The sequence below is a fragment of the Gopherus evgoodei genome, chromosome 4, assembly GCF_007399415.2.
Source record: "Gopherus evgoodei ecotype Sinaloan lineage chromosome 4, rGopEvg1_v1.p, whole genome shotgun sequence".
Taxonomy (NCBI): Eukaryota; Metazoa; Chordata; order Testudines; family Testudinidae; genus Gopherus; species Gopherus evgoodei.
In genome coordinates, this window is record NC_044325.1 from 68,114,671 (window position 1) to 68,133,704 (window position 19,034).

General features: G+C 45.6%; 1 protein-coding gene and 1 long non-coding RNA gene across 2 annotated transcripts in view; one reads left to right on the forward strand and one right to left on the reverse strand.

Annotated features, from left to right (window-relative positions):
* Nucleotides 1-641: 641 nt before the first annotated feature.
* Nucleotides 642-10,404, reverse strand: LOC115650158. The gene is made up of 2 exons (XR_004000024.1): nt 10,317-10,404; nt 642-845 (listed from the first exon to the last, which is right to left on the reverse strand). It is a non-coding gene; the product is annotated as an uncharacterized LOC115650158 (long non-coding RNA).
* A 37-nt stretch (nt 10,405-10,441) lies between these two features.
* ZFYVE1 (zinc finger FYVE-type containing 1) overlaps nt 10,442-19,034 on the forward strand; it is a 35,676-nt gene continuing 27,083 nt past the window's right edge. The window contains 2 exon segments of the mRNA XM_030559646.1: nt 10,442-10,717; nt 11,691-12,616. Coding sequence (XP_030415506.1) covers nt 12,108-12,616 — 509 coding nt within the window. The 5' untranslated portion in view covers nt 10,442-10,717; nt 11,691-12,107.

Sequence of the window (19,034 nt, forward strand, 5' to 3'; positions counted from 1 at the left end):
CATAATGTACAAGGCTGAACAATTTTGGCAGTAGTACACTGTTTTGTGAATACCTGACTTTTAGAAGTAACATTTATTTACTATAGGCTGTTAATTTAAATAGGATAATACATAGATTAGCTACAATTTATACTTCCCCATGACTAATAAATAAGGCTATGTTTTAGTCACAGGTATTTTTAGTAAAAGTCATGGAGAGGTCATGGAGGGTAAAAAAAAAAATTCATGGTCTGTGACCTATCCATGACTTGTACTATATACCCCTGACTAAATCTTGGGTGCTCTGGGGCAGGGGTGGTCCGGGGGTGCTGCAGATGCTCTTGGGTAGGGGAGGATGGCCTGAGGGCACCACGGGTGCTGGGCGGGGGGGAGCAGCGCACAGCCTGAGACCTCCACTGATGCAGAGGGGGCAGTGGCCCATGGCCCAGGACCCCCACTGGTGCTTGGTGGAGCAAGTGTCAGTGTGCGGCCCAGGACCCCTGCTGGTACTGGGTGGGGGCCGCAGTGGACCAAGACTGCCCCAGCAGTGGCCAATGTGGTTGGCCCCAGCAGAAGTCTCAGAGATACCAGAAAGTCACGGAATTTGTGACCTCTGTGACAGACTTGCAGCCTTACTAATAAATACAAATATAACAGTTGCAGTATCTAGCACTATTAGAAAATGTTTTATGAACATTAATTTATCCATGCAGTAGATCTGTGAGGCAGACAAATCTTATCTTCATTTTACAGATGGGAAAACAAGAAGAAAGAGAGGCAGGACTGAGAAACGTTAAATTCCTGGCTCCCATCTTGTGGTCTCAGATCACAGCTTGTTGCTTACTCCTTTTGAGACTATAGTCTTTCTGAAAAAAAAATTAAAATCAAAATTCACAATACCACTTCCAGAGATACTAATAATTCACAAGACAATTGTAATTTATCCCCATTTTGACCCTTATTAAGAAATCCATGGTATTTTGATCTACACAGACACCAGTTCACCCATTCATTATTAGCCATAGACATCTGCCTATTGCTCTTTACTTTATCTTAATTATTTAGACCCCAGACTCCACCCTCCCCCATCCCAACTAGTCTCTCCGATCAAGAAACCATGTAAATTGTCCAAGTATAGAGTTCAGCAACATTTCCTTCCCACATCCACCTGCTCACCCATTATTCCAATATTATAAAAATGATCTTTCTCAAACCTAGCCGAATATGTTGGCTATTCATCCTTCCTTTGTGAGTCAGAGACCACACCTTCCAGATGCCAATCACATATTCGGTTTATCCCAATCCACTTTATGTTTACTTGCTATAGGTCCCAGAATACTTTGCTCAACACAGCCTTGTACATTACTTAGTTATCAAAGAAAAGAGAGTTAACTTACCTGCAGAATGTATTGAATTTCTAATTCTATTTTTGAAATTGTGGTTGTTATAAGTATACTACTATCTGTTATATAGATGGTGGGCAGCTATACAAAGTGCAGAGTTAAGGTGGTTTCTGAAATATGCAATGTAACATTTTCCAAATGTAAAGTCAGCACTAGAACTCAAGTCCTTTACTCTAAAATCCTTGAATTAAAGGAAAGTCTTTGTTTCGGTGAAATATAGGTGAATCCTTATGTTTTTTCTAAGCTGCAGTCAACAATCAACGAGTAGATTGCACTCTCTCACACACATTATAAACAAACAATAATGAACTGTTTACAGTCTGTTTTCTTCAAATAGAGCCTATGCATTGGTTTTCAAGGAAGGGGACAGAAGATCTTGGAATTGTCACAGTTCACCTTGAAGAGATTCTTTCCAATGCTTCCCTCAGTGAAAGAGGGTTTGGGAAGGCATTGGGGGCTTTAAAGATATAGAGCATTGGTGATCAAGAAGACAAAAATGTTGCTACCTTTGTAGCTCCTGCGACGTCTACATTGATTTAACCCCATTCCCATTCTTCCCTAGTGGCACAGCTCCCTCACAACCAATGGTTGTATTGTTCCTCTTTACCTGCCCCACCATGCTTTTGTGTCCAAATTTAATTGAATTAAATTAAGGGATTCAGGTGACTAAATCCCTTAAATTTAGTGCATCCATTTCCCCATCTGTAAAATGGGTGAAATAATCCTTGTCCATTTATAATACCTTCCCCGCCTCCCCACCCCACCCTGCAAGGATACATCACTTAATATTCAATACTAAACCTTAAACTTAAAACATTTTTGTTAAGTAGGGAAGTTTTATCATCTTTTTATGAGATTAAGCCATTGAAGCAGAAAGAGAAGCCCTTGGTCATGCAGGAGGTCAGTGCCGAGCTGGGAATGTGCTCCAGTCATTCCACACTCTCCTTGCTGTGTATACTAGCAAGCCTGCCATAATTCCTCTTTCACTACAAGTCTGAATAGTCTAAAATTTGCATCACAGTATATCTTACCATATAAGCAATAAGCACCAAAATATTATTTAACATTAGTTTATCTGCACTGCTTTTTATAATTAATTCTTTTCAGTCTTCTAAGAGACTGTTAAAACACTTGAAATTAAAGTATAAAACTAGTTTTTAACTATGGTATTTGACAGTGGTTTTTCATATCTACACATTCTTTTAAAGAAGTTTGGCAACTACCAAAAATCAGTGTTCTAACAGGAACTAGCTAATCAGGACAGGTGGAAGGTTGATCATCAAATATGGAGGATTTGATATTTGGAGACCCTATTCATTCAAGAATATCTGGATTCTGAAAAGAAAAAAAAAAGTAAAGTAAAATGATTTAATATAGCCAGAAGAATGAGGGAAACGCCATATTACAAGAGCAGGCAAGTACAGAAATGAGGTCTGTTTATGCTTTTAAAGTTGTTTTCTGTATGGATGCTCATACCCTTTCAGGAGTTAGCCATGTAAGAGACTGGACATAAACAGCAATGGCAAGAAGATGGATGGTATGAATAGAAAATAAAAGAACTGAAGTTTTTTCAGTGTCAGACAAGATGATTCAAGGATCACAGTCACCAAACATGCAGTTAGGATGAAAAGAGGATATATATATTTTGGGTGTGGAGCTTGACAATAGCAAAGTCCTCTTCCAACACTAACAGCAACAAACTGTTTCCAGCCATGCCAGCACCCAGAGCACTTGAGGCATGACTATAAAATGACTGTCACGTAACAGCCTAAATCCAGCCACTTTGGTGCAGAATCCAGCACAACTGAAGTCACCGGGCCCAGGACCAAGCCCACACTGGATAATGTAATAGAGGTATCTAAAATAATGACCGGTATAGAGAAGATAAATCAGGCTTCCCTATTTACCATCTTTCCTATAGTAGAAGAGCAAAGGGATGCCCAGTAAAATTAAAAGGCAACAATACAACTTTTTCTAATCCACACAACTAACCTGTACAGCCAGAGTTGTCCATTGACCATAAGGATTTTAAATCATTCTCTGAAATATGAAGTCCTGGCCACTGTCAGAAACATGATATGGGACTAAGTAGGACCATTGATCTCATCTGGTATAACAATTCCTAGCTTTCCTGTGAATAGTCTTGTGAGATTTGAAAGTTTCCCCTCTCACCCCTGCGTGTGTATGCTGTGCCTAACATCCAGCTGCAAAACATTTTCCAATTGCTATTTGAAGACATTTGGCTCAGCAACTGGAGTCGATATTGATATTCTTCCACAAATTTGATTCACTATCTCTACAGACTATCAACTACACAGTGGACTGCAAACAGATTACCATTGGATTTTGAAATGGAACAATAAGACATTTAATCATTATGCTACTCTTCTAGTTGTTTATTCTCTTCTCTGGTAAATCTCTAGACCAAATTGTGATTGATGGGGGTGGGGGAAATGGAGAAACCGCAGATGCACATGCACAGAGCTTACCAGTACGTAACAGACTTAGGTTCCATTGTGCTATATGAAGAGCTACATCACTGGGAGGGTTGGGGGTGGAGGAGTGGTATTCTAGTTCCAATATAGTTGTCTGCTGACACAGTTAAAGCGCATTTCCTTATTTGTAGCATAGATGTGACCTTACGTGCTTCCAAAACATCCCTGAAATGTGTTAAAGTCTTGGACAGATCCAAAGCTTGAGCATGATCAAGAACACTGTTAAGGTCTCATATGTGTTGCAACATGGGCTCCTGACACAGTTCCAGTTATCATGCAGATGATATCATAGGTGAGTTAAACATCACTGAAGCCAACCCATTTATGCATTTCAGTATCATCTGGATGATATTTGTGTATAAGCAAACCAAGGAGGCCAAGTAGCAGAGCACTTCTTACCTGCATTTAAGAGAGAGTAGGCTTTTCATGGACATGGATGCTGAAAGTGTTTGTGAACACCACTTTGAAGATGGAGAGTATGCCACTTTCCAGTAGTGGGTAATCATGGTCCTTCCAAAGTAAAATTGTGACTAAAGTTCACTACATGAAGTGCAATGGTAAGATAATCCATCTCTCTATGCAAACCAAGGAGAAAAAATTGATCTGTGGTTAAGGCACAGGACTGGGAGTTTGGAGACCAGGATTGTATTTCCCAGCTCTCCTGGAGCCTCCCTGTGGGACACTGGGCAAATCACTTACCCTGTCTGTACCTCAGTTTTCTCATATGAAAAGTGGGAGGAATACCTACTTGCCTACCTCATGATGGTACTGAGGCTAAACTAGGGTTACCAACTTTCTAATCGCACAAAACTGAAACCCTAGCCACTCCCCTTCCCCAAGGCCCTGCCTCCTGTCCTGCCTCTTCCCTGATGCCCTGCACCTCGCTCACTACATTTCCCCTCCCTCAGTGACTCACTCTCCCACACCCTCTCTCACTTTCAGTGGGCTGGGGCAGGGGGTCGGGGTGCGGGAGGGGGTGAGGGCTCTAACTAGGGGTGCGGGCTTCAGGGTGGGGCCAGAAATGCAAGGTTCAAGGTGTGGGAGGGGGCTCCAGCCTGGGGGGCTGAGGGATTCGGGATGTGGGAGGGGGCTGTGGGTTGAGGCAGGGGGTTGGGGTGTGAGGAGGTATGGGCTCTGGGCTGGAGGTGCAGGCTCTGGGCTGGGGATGAGGGGTTGGGGTGCAGGAGGGGCTCTGGATTTGGGGGGGGGGTCTCAGGGCTGGGGCAGAGGGTTGGGGCATGGGCTTACCTTGGGGAGCTCCTGGTCAGTGGCGCAGTGGGGCTAAGCAGGCTCTCTGCCTGTCCTGGCTCTGCGCTGCACCCCAGAAGCGTACAGCAGGTCCAGGCCCTACACAGGGGTGGTGGGCCCAGGAGGCACCACATGCTGCTCTTGCCCACAGGCTGTGCCCCACCCCAGCTCCCAATGGCTGTGGTTCCGGCCAATGGGAGTGCGGTGCTGGTGCTTGGGGCAGGGGCAGCACGTGGAGCCCCATAGCCCCCCTGCCTAGAATCTGGACCTTCCAGGGTCCAGCACAGTGCCAGGACAGGTAGGGACTAGCCTGCCTTAGCCCTGCAGCACTGCTGACTGAACTTTTAAAGGCCCAGTCAGCAGTGCTGACCAGAGCCGCCAGGGTCCCTTTTCGACCAGGCAACCCTAGGCTACACTAATACAGATTTGTAAAATCTTTTGAAATGCTTGTGTTGAAGATGCTTTAAAAAAAAAAAAAAGTGGAACAAATTAGAGGCCCAGTACCATGAAGATGGATAAGATATATTAGTTACTTTAGTAACATGCATGTTACCAGATTGCCAAAACTCAGCAACAAAGTTGGCCCAACCACTTAGCAAGAGTTTCTTCTTCTCCACAAACACAAAGAAAGAGGGAAGAGTCCATTATTGAGAACATTCCCATCACTCTTCAGCAGCCAATCTACTGAGAAACATTGGCAGGCTCAGCGAGAACTGCATCCAGTGCTCCTCAGATGGTCATTAGGATAGAATCATAGAATTGGAAGGGATCTCGAGAGGTCTTCTAGTCCAGTCCCCTGCTCTCATGGCAGGACTAAGTATTATCCAGACCATGTTTGTCTAACCTGCTCTTAAAAATCTCCTATGATGGAGATTCCACAACCTCCCTAGGCAACTTATTCCAGTGCTTAATTCCTTGACAGCTAGGATCTTTTTCCTAATGTCCTACCTAAACCATCCTTGCTGCAGTTTAAGCCTATTGCTTCTTGTCCTATCCTCAGTGGTAAATGAGAACAATTTCTCTCCCTCCTCTTCGTAACAACCTTTTATGTACTTGAAAACTGTTCTCGTTTCCCCTCTCAGTCTTCTCTTCTTCAGAGTAAACAAATCCAATCTTCCCTCATAGGTCATGTTTTCTAGCCCTTTAATCATTTTTGTTGCTCTTCTCTGAACTTTCTCCAATTCGTCTACATCTTTCCTGAAATGTGGCACCCAGAACCAGACATAATACTCAGGTTGAGGCCTAATCAGCGTGCAGTACAGCTAAAACATCCCAGAATTATGTTTGCTTTTTTTGCAAGTGTTATACTGTTGACTCATATTTAGTTTGTGATTCACTATGACCCCCAGATCCCTTTCTGCAGTACTCCTTCTGACCCCCACATCCATAGGCGACAACTCCATAGAAGCCAGCTCCAGAGCTGGAGCACCCACAGGGAAAAAATGGTGGGTGCTGAGCACACACCGGCAGCCCTCCTATCAGCTCTCCCTCATCCACCCATGCCTTGCACCTGCTGGCGGGCCCCGCAGATCAGCACCTTCCCCTTCCTCCCCCCATGCCTCCCACCCACCACGAACAGCTGTTTCACGGTTTGCAGGAAGCTGAGGGGGAGGAGGAGGAGAGGAGTGAGGATGCGGTGCACTCGGGGGAGTGGTGGAACTGGGCACAAAGGGGGAGGGTGGGAAGAGGTGGGGTGTGGGTGGGACCTTGGGGGAAGGGGTGGAGCGGGGGCAGGGCCTGGGGTGGAGCCAGGGGTTGAGCATTCCCCAGCACTTTTAAAAGTTGGCGCCTGTACCCAGATCCCTTTCCGCAGTATTCCTTCCTGGGCAGTCATTTCCCATTTGGTATGTGTTCCTTCCTAAGTGGAGTACTTTGCATTTGTCCGTTCTGAATTTCATCCTGTTTTCTTCAGACCATTTCTCCAGTTTGACCAGATCAGGGGCGGCCAAACTTTTTGCCCCGAGGGCTTCATCAGGTTTCATAAATTGTATGGAGGGCTGGTTATGGGAGGGGCTGGTGGAGGCCTCTGCCCTCCCCGGGACTCCTGCCCCATCCAACCCCTCCTGTTCGCTGATGGCCCCTCTGGGACCCCTGCCCCATCCACCCCCCCATCCCCTGATTGCCCCTGGAACCCTATCCAACCCCCGCCTCCTTTCTGACTGCCCCCTAGGACCTCTGCCCCCATTCAACCCCGTTTCCCCCCCCGACCACCCCCCCAAATTCCCCTGCCCTCTATCCAACCCTCTCTGCCCCCTAACTGTGCTGCCTGGAGCACTGGTGGCTGGCGGCGCTACAGTTGTGCCACCCAGCTGGAGCCAGGCCATGCTGCCGCCATTACACAGCATAAAGCACTGGATCAGGCCATGCTCTGCAGCTGCGCTGCCCCAGGAGCTCCCAGCCCTGCCGCCCTGAGCATTGCACCAGCAGTGAGCTGAGGCTGCGGGGAAAGAGGGACAGTGGGGGAGGGGCCAGGGGCTAGCGTCCCGGTCCAGGAGCTTGGGGGCCAAGCAGGATGGTCCTATGGGCCGGATGTGGCCCACGGGCCGTAGTTTGCCCACCCCGGTCCAGATCATTTTGAATGTTAATCCTATGCTCCAAAGCACTTGCAACCCCCTCCCATCTTGGTAACATAAGCTCCATATAGCCCAGTATCCTGTCTTCTGACAGTGGCCAATGCCAGGTGCCCCAGAGAGAATGAATAGAACAGATAATTATCAAGTGATCCATCCCCTGTCACCCATTCCCAGCTTCTGGCAAACAGTTTGTGATATCGTCCACAAACTTTGTGAGTGTACTCTTTATGCCATATTATCTATATGACTGATGAAGATATTGAACAGAACCAGACCCAAAACTGATCCCTGTACTTGATATGCCTTTACAGCTTGATTGTGAACCACTGATAACTACTCTCTGGGAACAGTTTTCCAACCAATTATGCACTCACCTTATAGTAGCTCCATTTAGGTTGTATTTCCCTAGTTTGTTTATGAAGTCATGTGAAACAGTATCAAAAGCCTTGCTAAAGTCAAGATATATCACATCTACTCCCTCCCATTCACAAGGCTTGTTACCCTGTCAAAGAAAGCAATTAGGTTGGTTTGACACAATTTATTCTTGACAAATCCATGCTGACTGTTCCTTATCACCTTACTATCTTCTGGGTGTCTGCAAATTGATTGCTTAATTATTTGCCCCATTATCTTTCAGGGGCTGGGGCAGTGAAGTTAAGACGACTGGTCTGTAATTCTTCAGGTTGTTTTTATTCCACTTTTTATAGATAGGCACTGTATTTGCCCTTTTCCGGTCTGCTGGAAGCGCACCCATTTTCCATGACTTTTCAAAGATAAATCGATAAGAAGCTGATTGAGGAAATATCTGAGCCACTGAGTATTCTAGAATGTATTTCATCAGGCCCTAGTGACTTGAAGACATCTAAGTTATCTAAGTATTATTTAACTTGTTCTTTCCCTATTTTAGCCTCTTATCCTCCCTCATTTTCACTGGCATTCACTATGTTAGATGTCCAAGCACTACTAAACTTTCTGGGGAAAACTGAAGCAAAAAAGTAATTTAGCACTTCTACTATTTCCTGTTATTGTTTCCCGCCACCCCTGAGTAATGGGCCTACCCTGTCCTTGGTCTTCCTCTTGCTTCTAGTATATTTGTAGAATTTTTTTTGTTACTTTTATGTCTCTAGCTAGTTTAATCTCATTTTGTGCCTTGGCCTTTCTAATTTTTTCCTACATGTTTGCATTGTTTATTTATATGCATCCTTTGTAATTTGACCTAGTTTCCGCTTTTTGTAGGACTCTTTTTTGGGTTTCAGATCATTGAAGAGCTCCTGGTTAAGCCAGGTTGGTCTCTTTCCATATGTCCTATCTTTCCTACACAGTGGAATACTTTGCTCTTGTACCTTAAATGATTTCTCTTTGAAAAAGTGCCAGCTCTCTTGAACTCTTTTCTCCCTTACATTTGCTTCCCATGGCATCTTACCTACCAACTCTGAGTTTGCTGAAGTCTGCCTTCTTGAAATCCATTATCTTTATTGTGCTGTTTTCCCTCCTACCATTCCTTAGAATCATGAACTATCATTTCATGATCTTTCCCCCAAGCTTCCTTCCACTTTCAAATTCTCAACCAGTTCCTCCCTCTTTGTCAAAATCAAATCTAGAAAAGTTTCTCCATCTTCTAGAAGACCTAATTATTTGCAAGATCTCAAGATACTGAAGTGGTGGTGGAAAATGAGCCATAAATTGCTTCCCCCCACCCAGTACTGGAAATGAAAAGAAGGCGGGGCAAGCTGCCAGTTTTCTCCACTTCTTGACCTACCACCAGAGATAGGGTCCCATCTGAACTGGTGCCAATTTCCACTTCAGCTTTGCTGCTAGAGTGGGAGAGCAGGCTTTTGTGTGTGTTACTGAGTCATCAGTGAGGATCCTGAAAGTATGTGCAATGCTAAGACAATATCAGCAGAAAAGGCTGTATCCTCCTGGCTCTGAGAGAGGAGTGGGAGGAAAAACCCAGACCCCAGGGGCCTAGTGAAAAGCCCAGTAGCAGCACACACACTTCTGAGTGTAACTCCCATGTGAAAACTGTGGTAACCCAACCTGAGAAGCAGTGGGGTGGGGGTGAGGGAGCTCTTTCAACGAGTGATTACGACAGTACGAGTGAGGAAACCACCAGAGTGGGCTCCGCGGCACGCCGCGGGGGGCGCTCTGCCGGTTGCCGGGAGGGCAGCAGGCGGATCCGGTGGACCTCCCGCAGGCCAGGCGTGTCCGCGGAGGGTCCGCTGGTCCCGCGGCTCCGGTGGAGCATCCGCAGGCACGCCTGCCACAGGTCCACCGGAGCCGCGGGACCAGCGGACCCTCCGCGGCGGGCAGCCCTGCTTGGGGCGCCGAAATTGCTAGAGCCGGCGCTGGAAACCACTAGTAGCATGAGAACAAGGTGAAGGCAAATCAACCACCCCCCTCACAAAACGTCAGCACAGTCCCTAAGATAAAGCGCGCTACGACGCAAGCTCCCCCCCGGTCACCAATCCATGCGCTCACCCCTGCGCAAGTCACTCTCCCGCCCCGGCTTCACCCCACCACCCCCAGACACGTTCTGCGGGCGGTGCAGAGCCGGCCTTGGAAACCACAACTCCCGGCCGCCCGTGCGGGCCGGCGGCTCCTGGTACCGCGGTGCTCACCCTGGGACTTGCAGTCTGCCCGTGGCTCCGCAGGCATGAGGGCGCGGCGCGGAAGCGCCAGTACTACAGCTCCCGGCGTGCCTGGGCGCCCTCTGCTCTCTTCCGCGTTCACCTTCCTGTCTTCGCGGCGAAAAAATAAGCGTGAAGTTCCTTCCCTGCGATCAGCTGATCCCCTCTGACAACAAGGGGAGACGGAGGCGAGGAGCTGGGGAACTGGCACAGGCACCCCGCGGGGGCAGTCAGCCTGCCTGGGGGGCTGACACAGCCATCCCGGGGCTACACCTCAACGTGGTCGGGGAGCGGGGCAGACTCCCCCCAGGCTGCTGAGAGGAGAAGGAAGAAGAGGCGGCTGGGACCTGACTCAGTTACTAAGTATTGCAGGGAGGAAGAGGAGGAGGAAGGTGCCCGCTGTTTTGTAAACAATAGACTGGGTCATGGAGTCCCCTTTGGGGGGGCCTTCTTTGTTCCTAGGCACAGTATATCCTATCCCCCTCGCAAATCCGCCTGCTGATGATAGTGTTGTTATTGTTTAACAGAAAGAATTACTGCTTTTTAGAAAACTGTTTAAAATGACAAAATGTTGTTTAGTTTGGTTTAAGGTAGGCGAATGGTGAAAGTATGAGCAGGCAAACAGCCGATACTGCTGTTATTTAGTAAATGTAGAATCGTTTAAAGAACTGTGAAGTGACTAAAGAAAACATTTATTTTAGCTCTATATTTGGAGTGATCAAGTCACAAGTGTAAACAGTGTATAGGTGCAGTTTAACCCTCCTTGGCACCTCCCTCTCGCCCTATCATTGATGACATTTTTAATAAGTTATTGCTTTAAACAAGAAAAAAAGTAGTTGATTGTTTTGATTTAAGGTAGGTGAAGAATCAGGCCACAAATGTAATCAGTCAGCTTAAATTTTTAAAAAGTTGTTTGTTTTTCAAATACATTTTAAATGACAAGTTAGCTGACTTAGTCATGATAGGCTTTGTATATGGGGTGGCAACTGTAAACAAGTGTGTTCAGACAAAGACTAGTTGATCTGCAATGTACATGTAGCAGTTATTTGTTTTAGTAGCCTTATTTTGGAAATACTATGCGTATGCAGCATACAAACAAACATCATTGTGGTTATAATAACTTAGATTTTGTATCCAGAATGACAGGGCTGAGCATACAAGGATAATTTCTTCTTTGGGAAAGCAGATCAGGAAAGTCCCTGGAGTGCTGTGAACTCTGAGGGAGGAGCTTAACTGTGGGGAGAGACTAGTGTATTTTCTAGGGATACAATGCTCTGCACTGTGCATTTCTAAGGTTAACTCATTTCTTCTTAAGATCATATGTTACTAATTAAAATTCATCTTTTTTCCCTCCCTCGGCTACAGGTGTTCCAGGGAAACATTTGAACCTGTCTATTGAAATACCCCAGTCTGATTTCTCTATATCGCTGAAACTATAGCTTCAAGTTAAGGAGAAAACCCTGTGGATCAGCAATTGAAACAACCAATCTCATTTAAGGTTATTTTACAGAGAGAACACTTCATCTGCACTTTACGTATCAATAAACCTTTTTTGGGGTGGAGGAAGAGATTCAGTGTTCAGGCTGGTACAAATCTTTACAGGAGCAGTCATTACATTGTTTATAAAGTTAAGAATCCAAAGTATCTTTTTGCAGCTTCTTGTCCTTGTGAAGACAGATTAATTTTACAACTGAAGCTCTTGAAAACCTGTATACCTTTCCATTTAAAAAAACAACAAAACAACTGATCAGATAAATACAAAGTAAAAAAAAAAAGCTGACGATGAGTGCTCATGCTCAAACAGCAGAGAAGGGACTGAACACAGCACTCCTGTGTCAGGAAAGTTATGTTTGCAGCGGGACGGATGAAGCAGTCTTTGAGTGCGATGAGTGTGGGACCCTGCAATGTCAGCGCTGTGAAGAAGAGCTGCACAGGCAGGAAAGGCTGCGAAACCATGAACGGACCCGTATAAGACCTGGCCATGTCCCTTACTGCGACAACTGCAAGGGTGCCAATGGGAATATAGTGCACAACAGTGCCACAGGATCCAGGCAGAGGGCAGCAATGAGGTGCCAGATGTGCAAAATAAACCTATGCGTGGAGTGTCAGAAGAGGATGCATGCTGGGGGAAACAAAAGGAAACACCCAATTACCATGTACCATGGTAGCAAACCCCAAGAGGAAGAGGAGGAAGGGATGGATGAGGAGACCAAGAGGAGGAAGATGACAGAAAAGGTTGCAAGTTTCCTCCTGGTGGATGAAACTGAAGAGATTCAGGTAAGAAGTATTGAGTCCTTTGAACAGACAAGATATTTTAGTTTCTGTGCTAACCATACTTCTTGATAGTTCTGTTAGACTCTATTTGAATAATTCTTTATGTAGTCAGACACTTGAATCGTAAAACAGCACTAATGATGAAATTGGGATAATCTGCTCTTGGTGCTAAATTAGCATCCTTGGCCAAAGAGACATAATGCTCAGGAATTTTCTTATATGCCTACCATATGCTAATGGTTATCATCCACAAAGGAGACCATCTCCTGCTGAGGTAGTCAAAAGATCACACTGGTAAGCTCTTTGCGGAGCAGGAGTCTTCTTTGGGAGAGATCATGTGATAATGAGCAGAGCCCTGGGAAGAACTGGGTGGACTAATGGAGAACAGATCAAGATAAGCTGTCTCTGCACAGGGAACCCAGCTAACAGAGATGATAAAGTGGTTTGTTTTAGGATTTTTTTTGTTGTTGTTTGTTTTTTTTTGTGTGAGGGAGGGGAAGAGAAGATAGAAGTGACCAAGTTCTATAAGAAAATCTAGACTTGTGGGTGCCATCTGGGCCTCGAGATACTGTGCTTAGGGTGTTACAGTCACAGGTATGATTTTAAAACTCTTCCTGAACACAGCTGGGGTGAACTGATTGCCCATTCCTTTGTGCAAAGAATGTATGTAGAGACAGTACTATTACTCATCAGCTCAGAAAGACCACTGCAGAAGAGACTATTTTACCATTACCCTGATTAGTGTATAATAAATACTACTGCCAGACATGAGGGGCAGCGTGGGAGAAAGCACAAAGGGTTCAAAGACAGGAGGTGACCTAGACAGAGTGATGAGCTAGGAAAATGACCTATCCAGTAGCATTCAATATGGATAGGAGAGGGGCAAAACAGTTTGTCATGGCTAAAGAAAAGGATTTTCCAGTAATCGAGACCTGAGATGAGAGTTTTAGTTGTATGAATGGCTACAAGAGGCCATATCTTTGAGATGTTATGCCGAAAGAATCTGAAAGATTTAGATGTAGCTTGGATGTGAGGACTTAGAGAGAGGTCTGAGTCAAAGATCATTTTCAGGTTACGGGCCTGAGTGACGGGCAGGATAGTGGTGTTATCCACAGGGATCAAGGAAGGAGGTAGTCTCCCCTCCCCACAAGCTCTTCCCACTAAGCGCTGTCTTTTAGCCCTGATGAGGTTGAGCTGACTGCTAGATATCCATGATGGCACGTAAGAGACAGGCTGAGATTTTATTTTGAACAGGTTCTCCCTGTAAACATCCTCAGAACTTGCTCATAATCCTCAAAACTCTTTTTTGCCATGAGGCCTATAAAACACTTTGCAATGATTATGCTGCTGGTATGCTGAGTCCACTGCCTATCGTGCTGACTCATAGACTCATAGGTCAGAAGGGACCAATCTGATCATCTAGTCTGACCTCCTGCACAAGGCAGGCCACAGAACCCCACCCATCCAATTTTATAACAACCCCTAACCCAGGACAGAGTTATTGAAATCCTCAAAATTGGTTTGAAGACCTCAAGCTGCAGAGAAACCACCAGCAAGCGACCCGTGCCCCACGCTGCAGGGGAAGGCGAAAAACTTCCAGGGCCCCTGCCAATCCACCCTGGAGGAAAATTCCTTCCCGACCCCAAATATGGCGATCAGCTAAACCCTGAGCATGTGGGCAAGAGTCACCAGCCAGCACCCAAGAAGGAATTCTCTGCAGTAACTCAGTTCCCATTCCATCCAACATCTCCCCGCAGACCATTGAGCAGACCTATCTGGTGGTAATCCAAGATCAATTGCCCAAATTAACAATCCTATCATAACATCCCCTCCATATACTTATCAAGCTTTGTCTTAAAGCCAGGAAAGTCTTTTGCCCCCACTACTTCCCTCGGAAGGCTGTTCCAGAACTTCACTCCCCTAATGGTTAGAAACCTTCGTCTAATTTCAAGTCTAAACTTCCTAATATCCAGTTTATACCCATTCGTCCTCGTGCCTACATTAGTACTAAACTTAAATAATTCCTCTCCCTCCCTCACGTTAACCCCCCTGATATATTTATATAGAGCAAGCATATCCCCCCGCAGCCTTCTTTTGGCCAGGCTAAACAAGCCAAGCTCTTTGAGTCTCCTTTCATAAGGCAGTTTTTCCATTCCTCGGATCATCCTTGTAGCCCGTCTCTGAACCTGTTCCAGTTTGAATTCATCCTTCTTGAACATGGGACACCAGAACTGCACACAGTATTCCAGATGGGGTCTCACCAACGCCTTGTATAACGGTACTAACACTTCCTTATCCTTGCAGGAAATACCCCGCCTGATGCATCCCAAAATCGCATTTGCTTTTTTAACAGCCGTATCACATTGGCAACTCATAGTCATCCTGCTATCAACCAGTACCCCAAGGTCCTTCTCCTCCTCCGTCGCTTCCAACTGATGCGCCCCCAACATATATCCAAAATTCTTATTATTAATTCCTAAATGCATAACCTTGCACTTTTCACTATTGTATTTCATCCTATTTCTATTACTCCAGTTTACAAGGTGGTTCAGATCTTCCTGAATAGTATCCCTGTCCTTCTCCGTGTTAGCAATACCCCCCAGCTTCGTGTCATCCGCAAACTTTATTAGCACATTCCCGCTCTTTGTGCCAAGGTCAGTAATAAAAAGATTAAAGAAGATCGGTCCCAAAATCGATCCTTGAGGGACTCCACTAGTGACCTCCTTCCAGCCTGACAATTCACCTTTCAATACGACCCTCTGGAGTCTCCCCTTTAACCAGTTCCTTATCCAACTTACAACTTTCATATTCATTCCCATCTTTTCCAATTTGACTAACAGTTCCCCGTGCGGAACCGTGTCGAACGCCTTACTGAAATCTAGGTAAATTATATCTACCGCATTTCCTTTATCTAAGTAATCCGTCACCTTCTCAAAGAAGGAGATCAGATTGGTTTGACACGATCTACCTTTACTAAATCCGTGTTGCAATTCGTCCCAATTACCATTGACCTCTATGTCCTTAACTACTTTCTCCCTTAAAATTTTTTCCAAGACCTTGCATACTACAGACGTCAAGCTAACAGGCCTATAATTACCTGGATCACTTTTATTCCCTTTCTTAAAAATAGGAACTACATTAGCAATCCTCCAGTCATACGGCACAACCCCCGAGTTTATCGATTGCTTAAAAATTCTCGCTAACGGGCTCGCAATTTCACGCGCCAGTTCCTTTAATATCCTCGGATGGAGATTGTCCGGGCCCTCCGACTTCGTCCCATCGAGCTGTTCAAGTACGGCCTCTACCTCAGTTGCGGTAATATCCACTTCCATATCCACATTCCCATTTATCATCCCTCCATCATCGCAAGGTTCCTCACTAGTCTTATTAAAAACTGAAGCAAAGTACTTGTTTAGATGTTGGGCCATGCCTAGGTTATCCTTAACCTCCATTCCATCCTCAGTGTATAGCGGCCCCACTTCTTCTTTCTTTGTTTTCTTCTTATTTATGTGGCTGTAGAACCTTTTACTATTGGTTTTGATTCCCTTTGCAAGGTCCAGTTCAATGCGGCTTTTAGCCTTCCTCACTTTATCCCTACATGTTCTGACCTCACCAAGGTAGCTTTCCTTACTGATCCTGCCTTTCTTCCACTCCCTGTAAGCTTTCTGCTTTTGTCTAATCCCCTCTCTGAGTTGCTTGCTCAGCCAGTTTGGCCTACAACTCCTGCCCGTGGTTTTTTTCCCCTTTCTCGGGATGCAGGCTTCCGACAGTCTCCGCAGCTGCGACTTAAAGTAATTCCAGGCCTCCTCCGCATTTAAATCCACTAATTCCTCCGTCCAATCCACTTCCCTAACTAATTTCCTTAACTCTTTAAAATTAGCCCTCGAGAAGTCAAAAACCCTAATCCCAGATCTACATTTGTTTATCCTTCCGTCTAGTTTGAACTGAATCAGCTCATGATCACTCGAACCAAGGTTGTCCCCTACCACCATTTCTTCTACGAGGTCCTCACTGCTCACCAACACCAAATCTAAAATGGCATCTCCTCTCGTAGGTACTTCAACTACTTGATGAAGAAATCCATCCGCTATCACATCCAGAAAAATCTGACTCCTATTATTCTTGCAAGTACTCGTTCTCCAGTCTATATCCGGGAAGTTGAAGTCCCCCATAATCACACATTTCCCCTTTGTGTTTACTTCATTAAAGACATTAAAGAGGTCTCTATCCATATCCCAATCAGATCCCGGCGGTCTGTAGCATACGCCAAGCACTATCTCAGGGGAAGCTCTAGTTGCTTTTTTACCCAGTGTGATTTTCGCCCAGACAGACTCTGTCTTATCCATTCCATCGCTTCTTATTTCGCTACAGTTAATTTCATCATTGATGTACAAGGCTACTCCACCACCTTTACCTTTCTTCCTGTCTTTTCTAAACAGCACATAGCCTTCAATACCCGTGCTCCAGTCATGAGTACTATTCCACCAGGTTTCAGTTATCCCTATAATATCCGGTTTCACTTCCTGTACCAGTAACTCCAGTTCCTCCATCTTGTTACTTAGACTCCTCGCATTAGTGTACAGACCTTTTAATTTTCAGCGTTTGGCGTCAGTGACATTCTTTCCCCCATCGTGCAGAGACCTTTTACCACCAGCATCACCCGTTACTCTGGTTTCTCCACTATTCCTCCTTGGATCAATTCTTGGGACCGCAAGGGTATCCCCTCTCACTTTGTTTACTTTCCTCTCCAGGTTATATTCCGGCGTGGAGATCTCCCGAACATCTCCCAACCATCTCCCCCAACTTCCTAGTTTAAAGCTCTCTTGATGAGGTCGGCGAGCCTCCATCCTAGAATTCTATTTCCCTCCTTGCTTAGATGAAGTCCATCCTGAGCGAACAGTCGTCTATCCGTAAACGCTTCCCAGTGACCGTACATCCCAAAGCCCTCCTTATAACACCACTCCCTAAGCCATCTGTTGATCGCCATAATCTTGTCACTCCTTCGTCGCCCCGCTCTAGGAACCGGCAGAATCCCACTGAAGATCACCTGAGCCTCGATGTCTTTGAGCCTCTTCCCCAGTCTGGCATAGTCCTCCTTGATACAGTCCAGCGAGTAACTAGCCGTATCATTCGTTCCCACATGAAGCACAATCAACGGATTCTTTCCCGCTCCCGCTAAGATCGTATTCAGCCTCAGGTCCACATCCTGTATCTTAGCCCCTGGCAGACAGCACACCCTTCTGTTCTCCCGATCAGGTCTAGTTACAGGCCTATCTACTCTTCTCAGTAAAGAGTCTCCAATCACGTAGACTTACCTTTTCCTGGCGACAGTGCGATTCTGCGGTCTATCCCCCACAGCAGTCTTATTGTTTCTTTTTACTTCCCTATCTGTATCCATCCCTTGTGTCTTGTCTTATACTTAGATTGTAAGCTCCTTTGGGCAGGGATCATCTTTTCTGTGTTTATGTAGCGGTTAGCACCGTGGGGTTCTGGGCTGTGCGTATAGTCCCTAGGCGCTATGGTACTACAAATAATAGGTTAGCTTTGCTAAACTTTTCATCTTACCTCTTACAGTAGCTTTGGCCTAAGAATCACAGAGAACTGATTTAATGGGTGGTTCTTACCACAGGGTATGAATCCAGTCCTTTGGTGTAGTCCCACCATCAGTAGCAGGTGGGATAATATCAGTTTGTCCAAGATTCTAATTATGTCGTGTACACCCTTAGATAGAGTAAGCAGCCTCCTGGGCTCCAGCTGATCATGGAGATGGTTGATCATGTGGATTCTGCCTTCTATAGCATGAGGTGACTGACTTATGAACCTAGAGCAGCAGTCATAAGAGACAGCTAGGCCTCTTGTTCTTAGTCAAAGTGGGGCAAGGAAAAAAGCTTTGTGGCTAGAGTTTCTTAACAAAGAGAGGAAGAAAGCTTCCTGCAGCAAGTTACAAGGGGCTAGGTTCCTGGAAGCCACAATGTTAAATGGAGAAAGGAGGGTCCATTTATTGTTGATTCTCTCTGCTGAAACTTCCACAGCAACCAACATCTCCCTTTCCAATTTAAGAGTTTTCTTTGCCTTGTTAACAGAGCAACCCTTTCCACCTCCTGAGTCTGGCCCCATGCTTGAGTTTCTCTGTAACCCCTGCGGTGAGACATCTTTTGTCAACCTGTTACTCAAGGGTATGAAATTGAGCTTCTTCCTGCCAAACACTGCACAAGATATACATATTGCTCCATGGAAAGACTAAAGAAAGTTTAGATGCCCTGGATGACTGCTGAACATAGAAGATGGAAAGGAAACCACATCCTGTACTTGCCCCAAGGATGGCCCATTCAAGATGATCTGGTTGATCATTTTATGCAACTGTTGGGTAATAGGTTAGGGACCAATGTTCCCTCTAATTTAAAGGTTACATGCACTCTTGATGGAAAGTTGCTT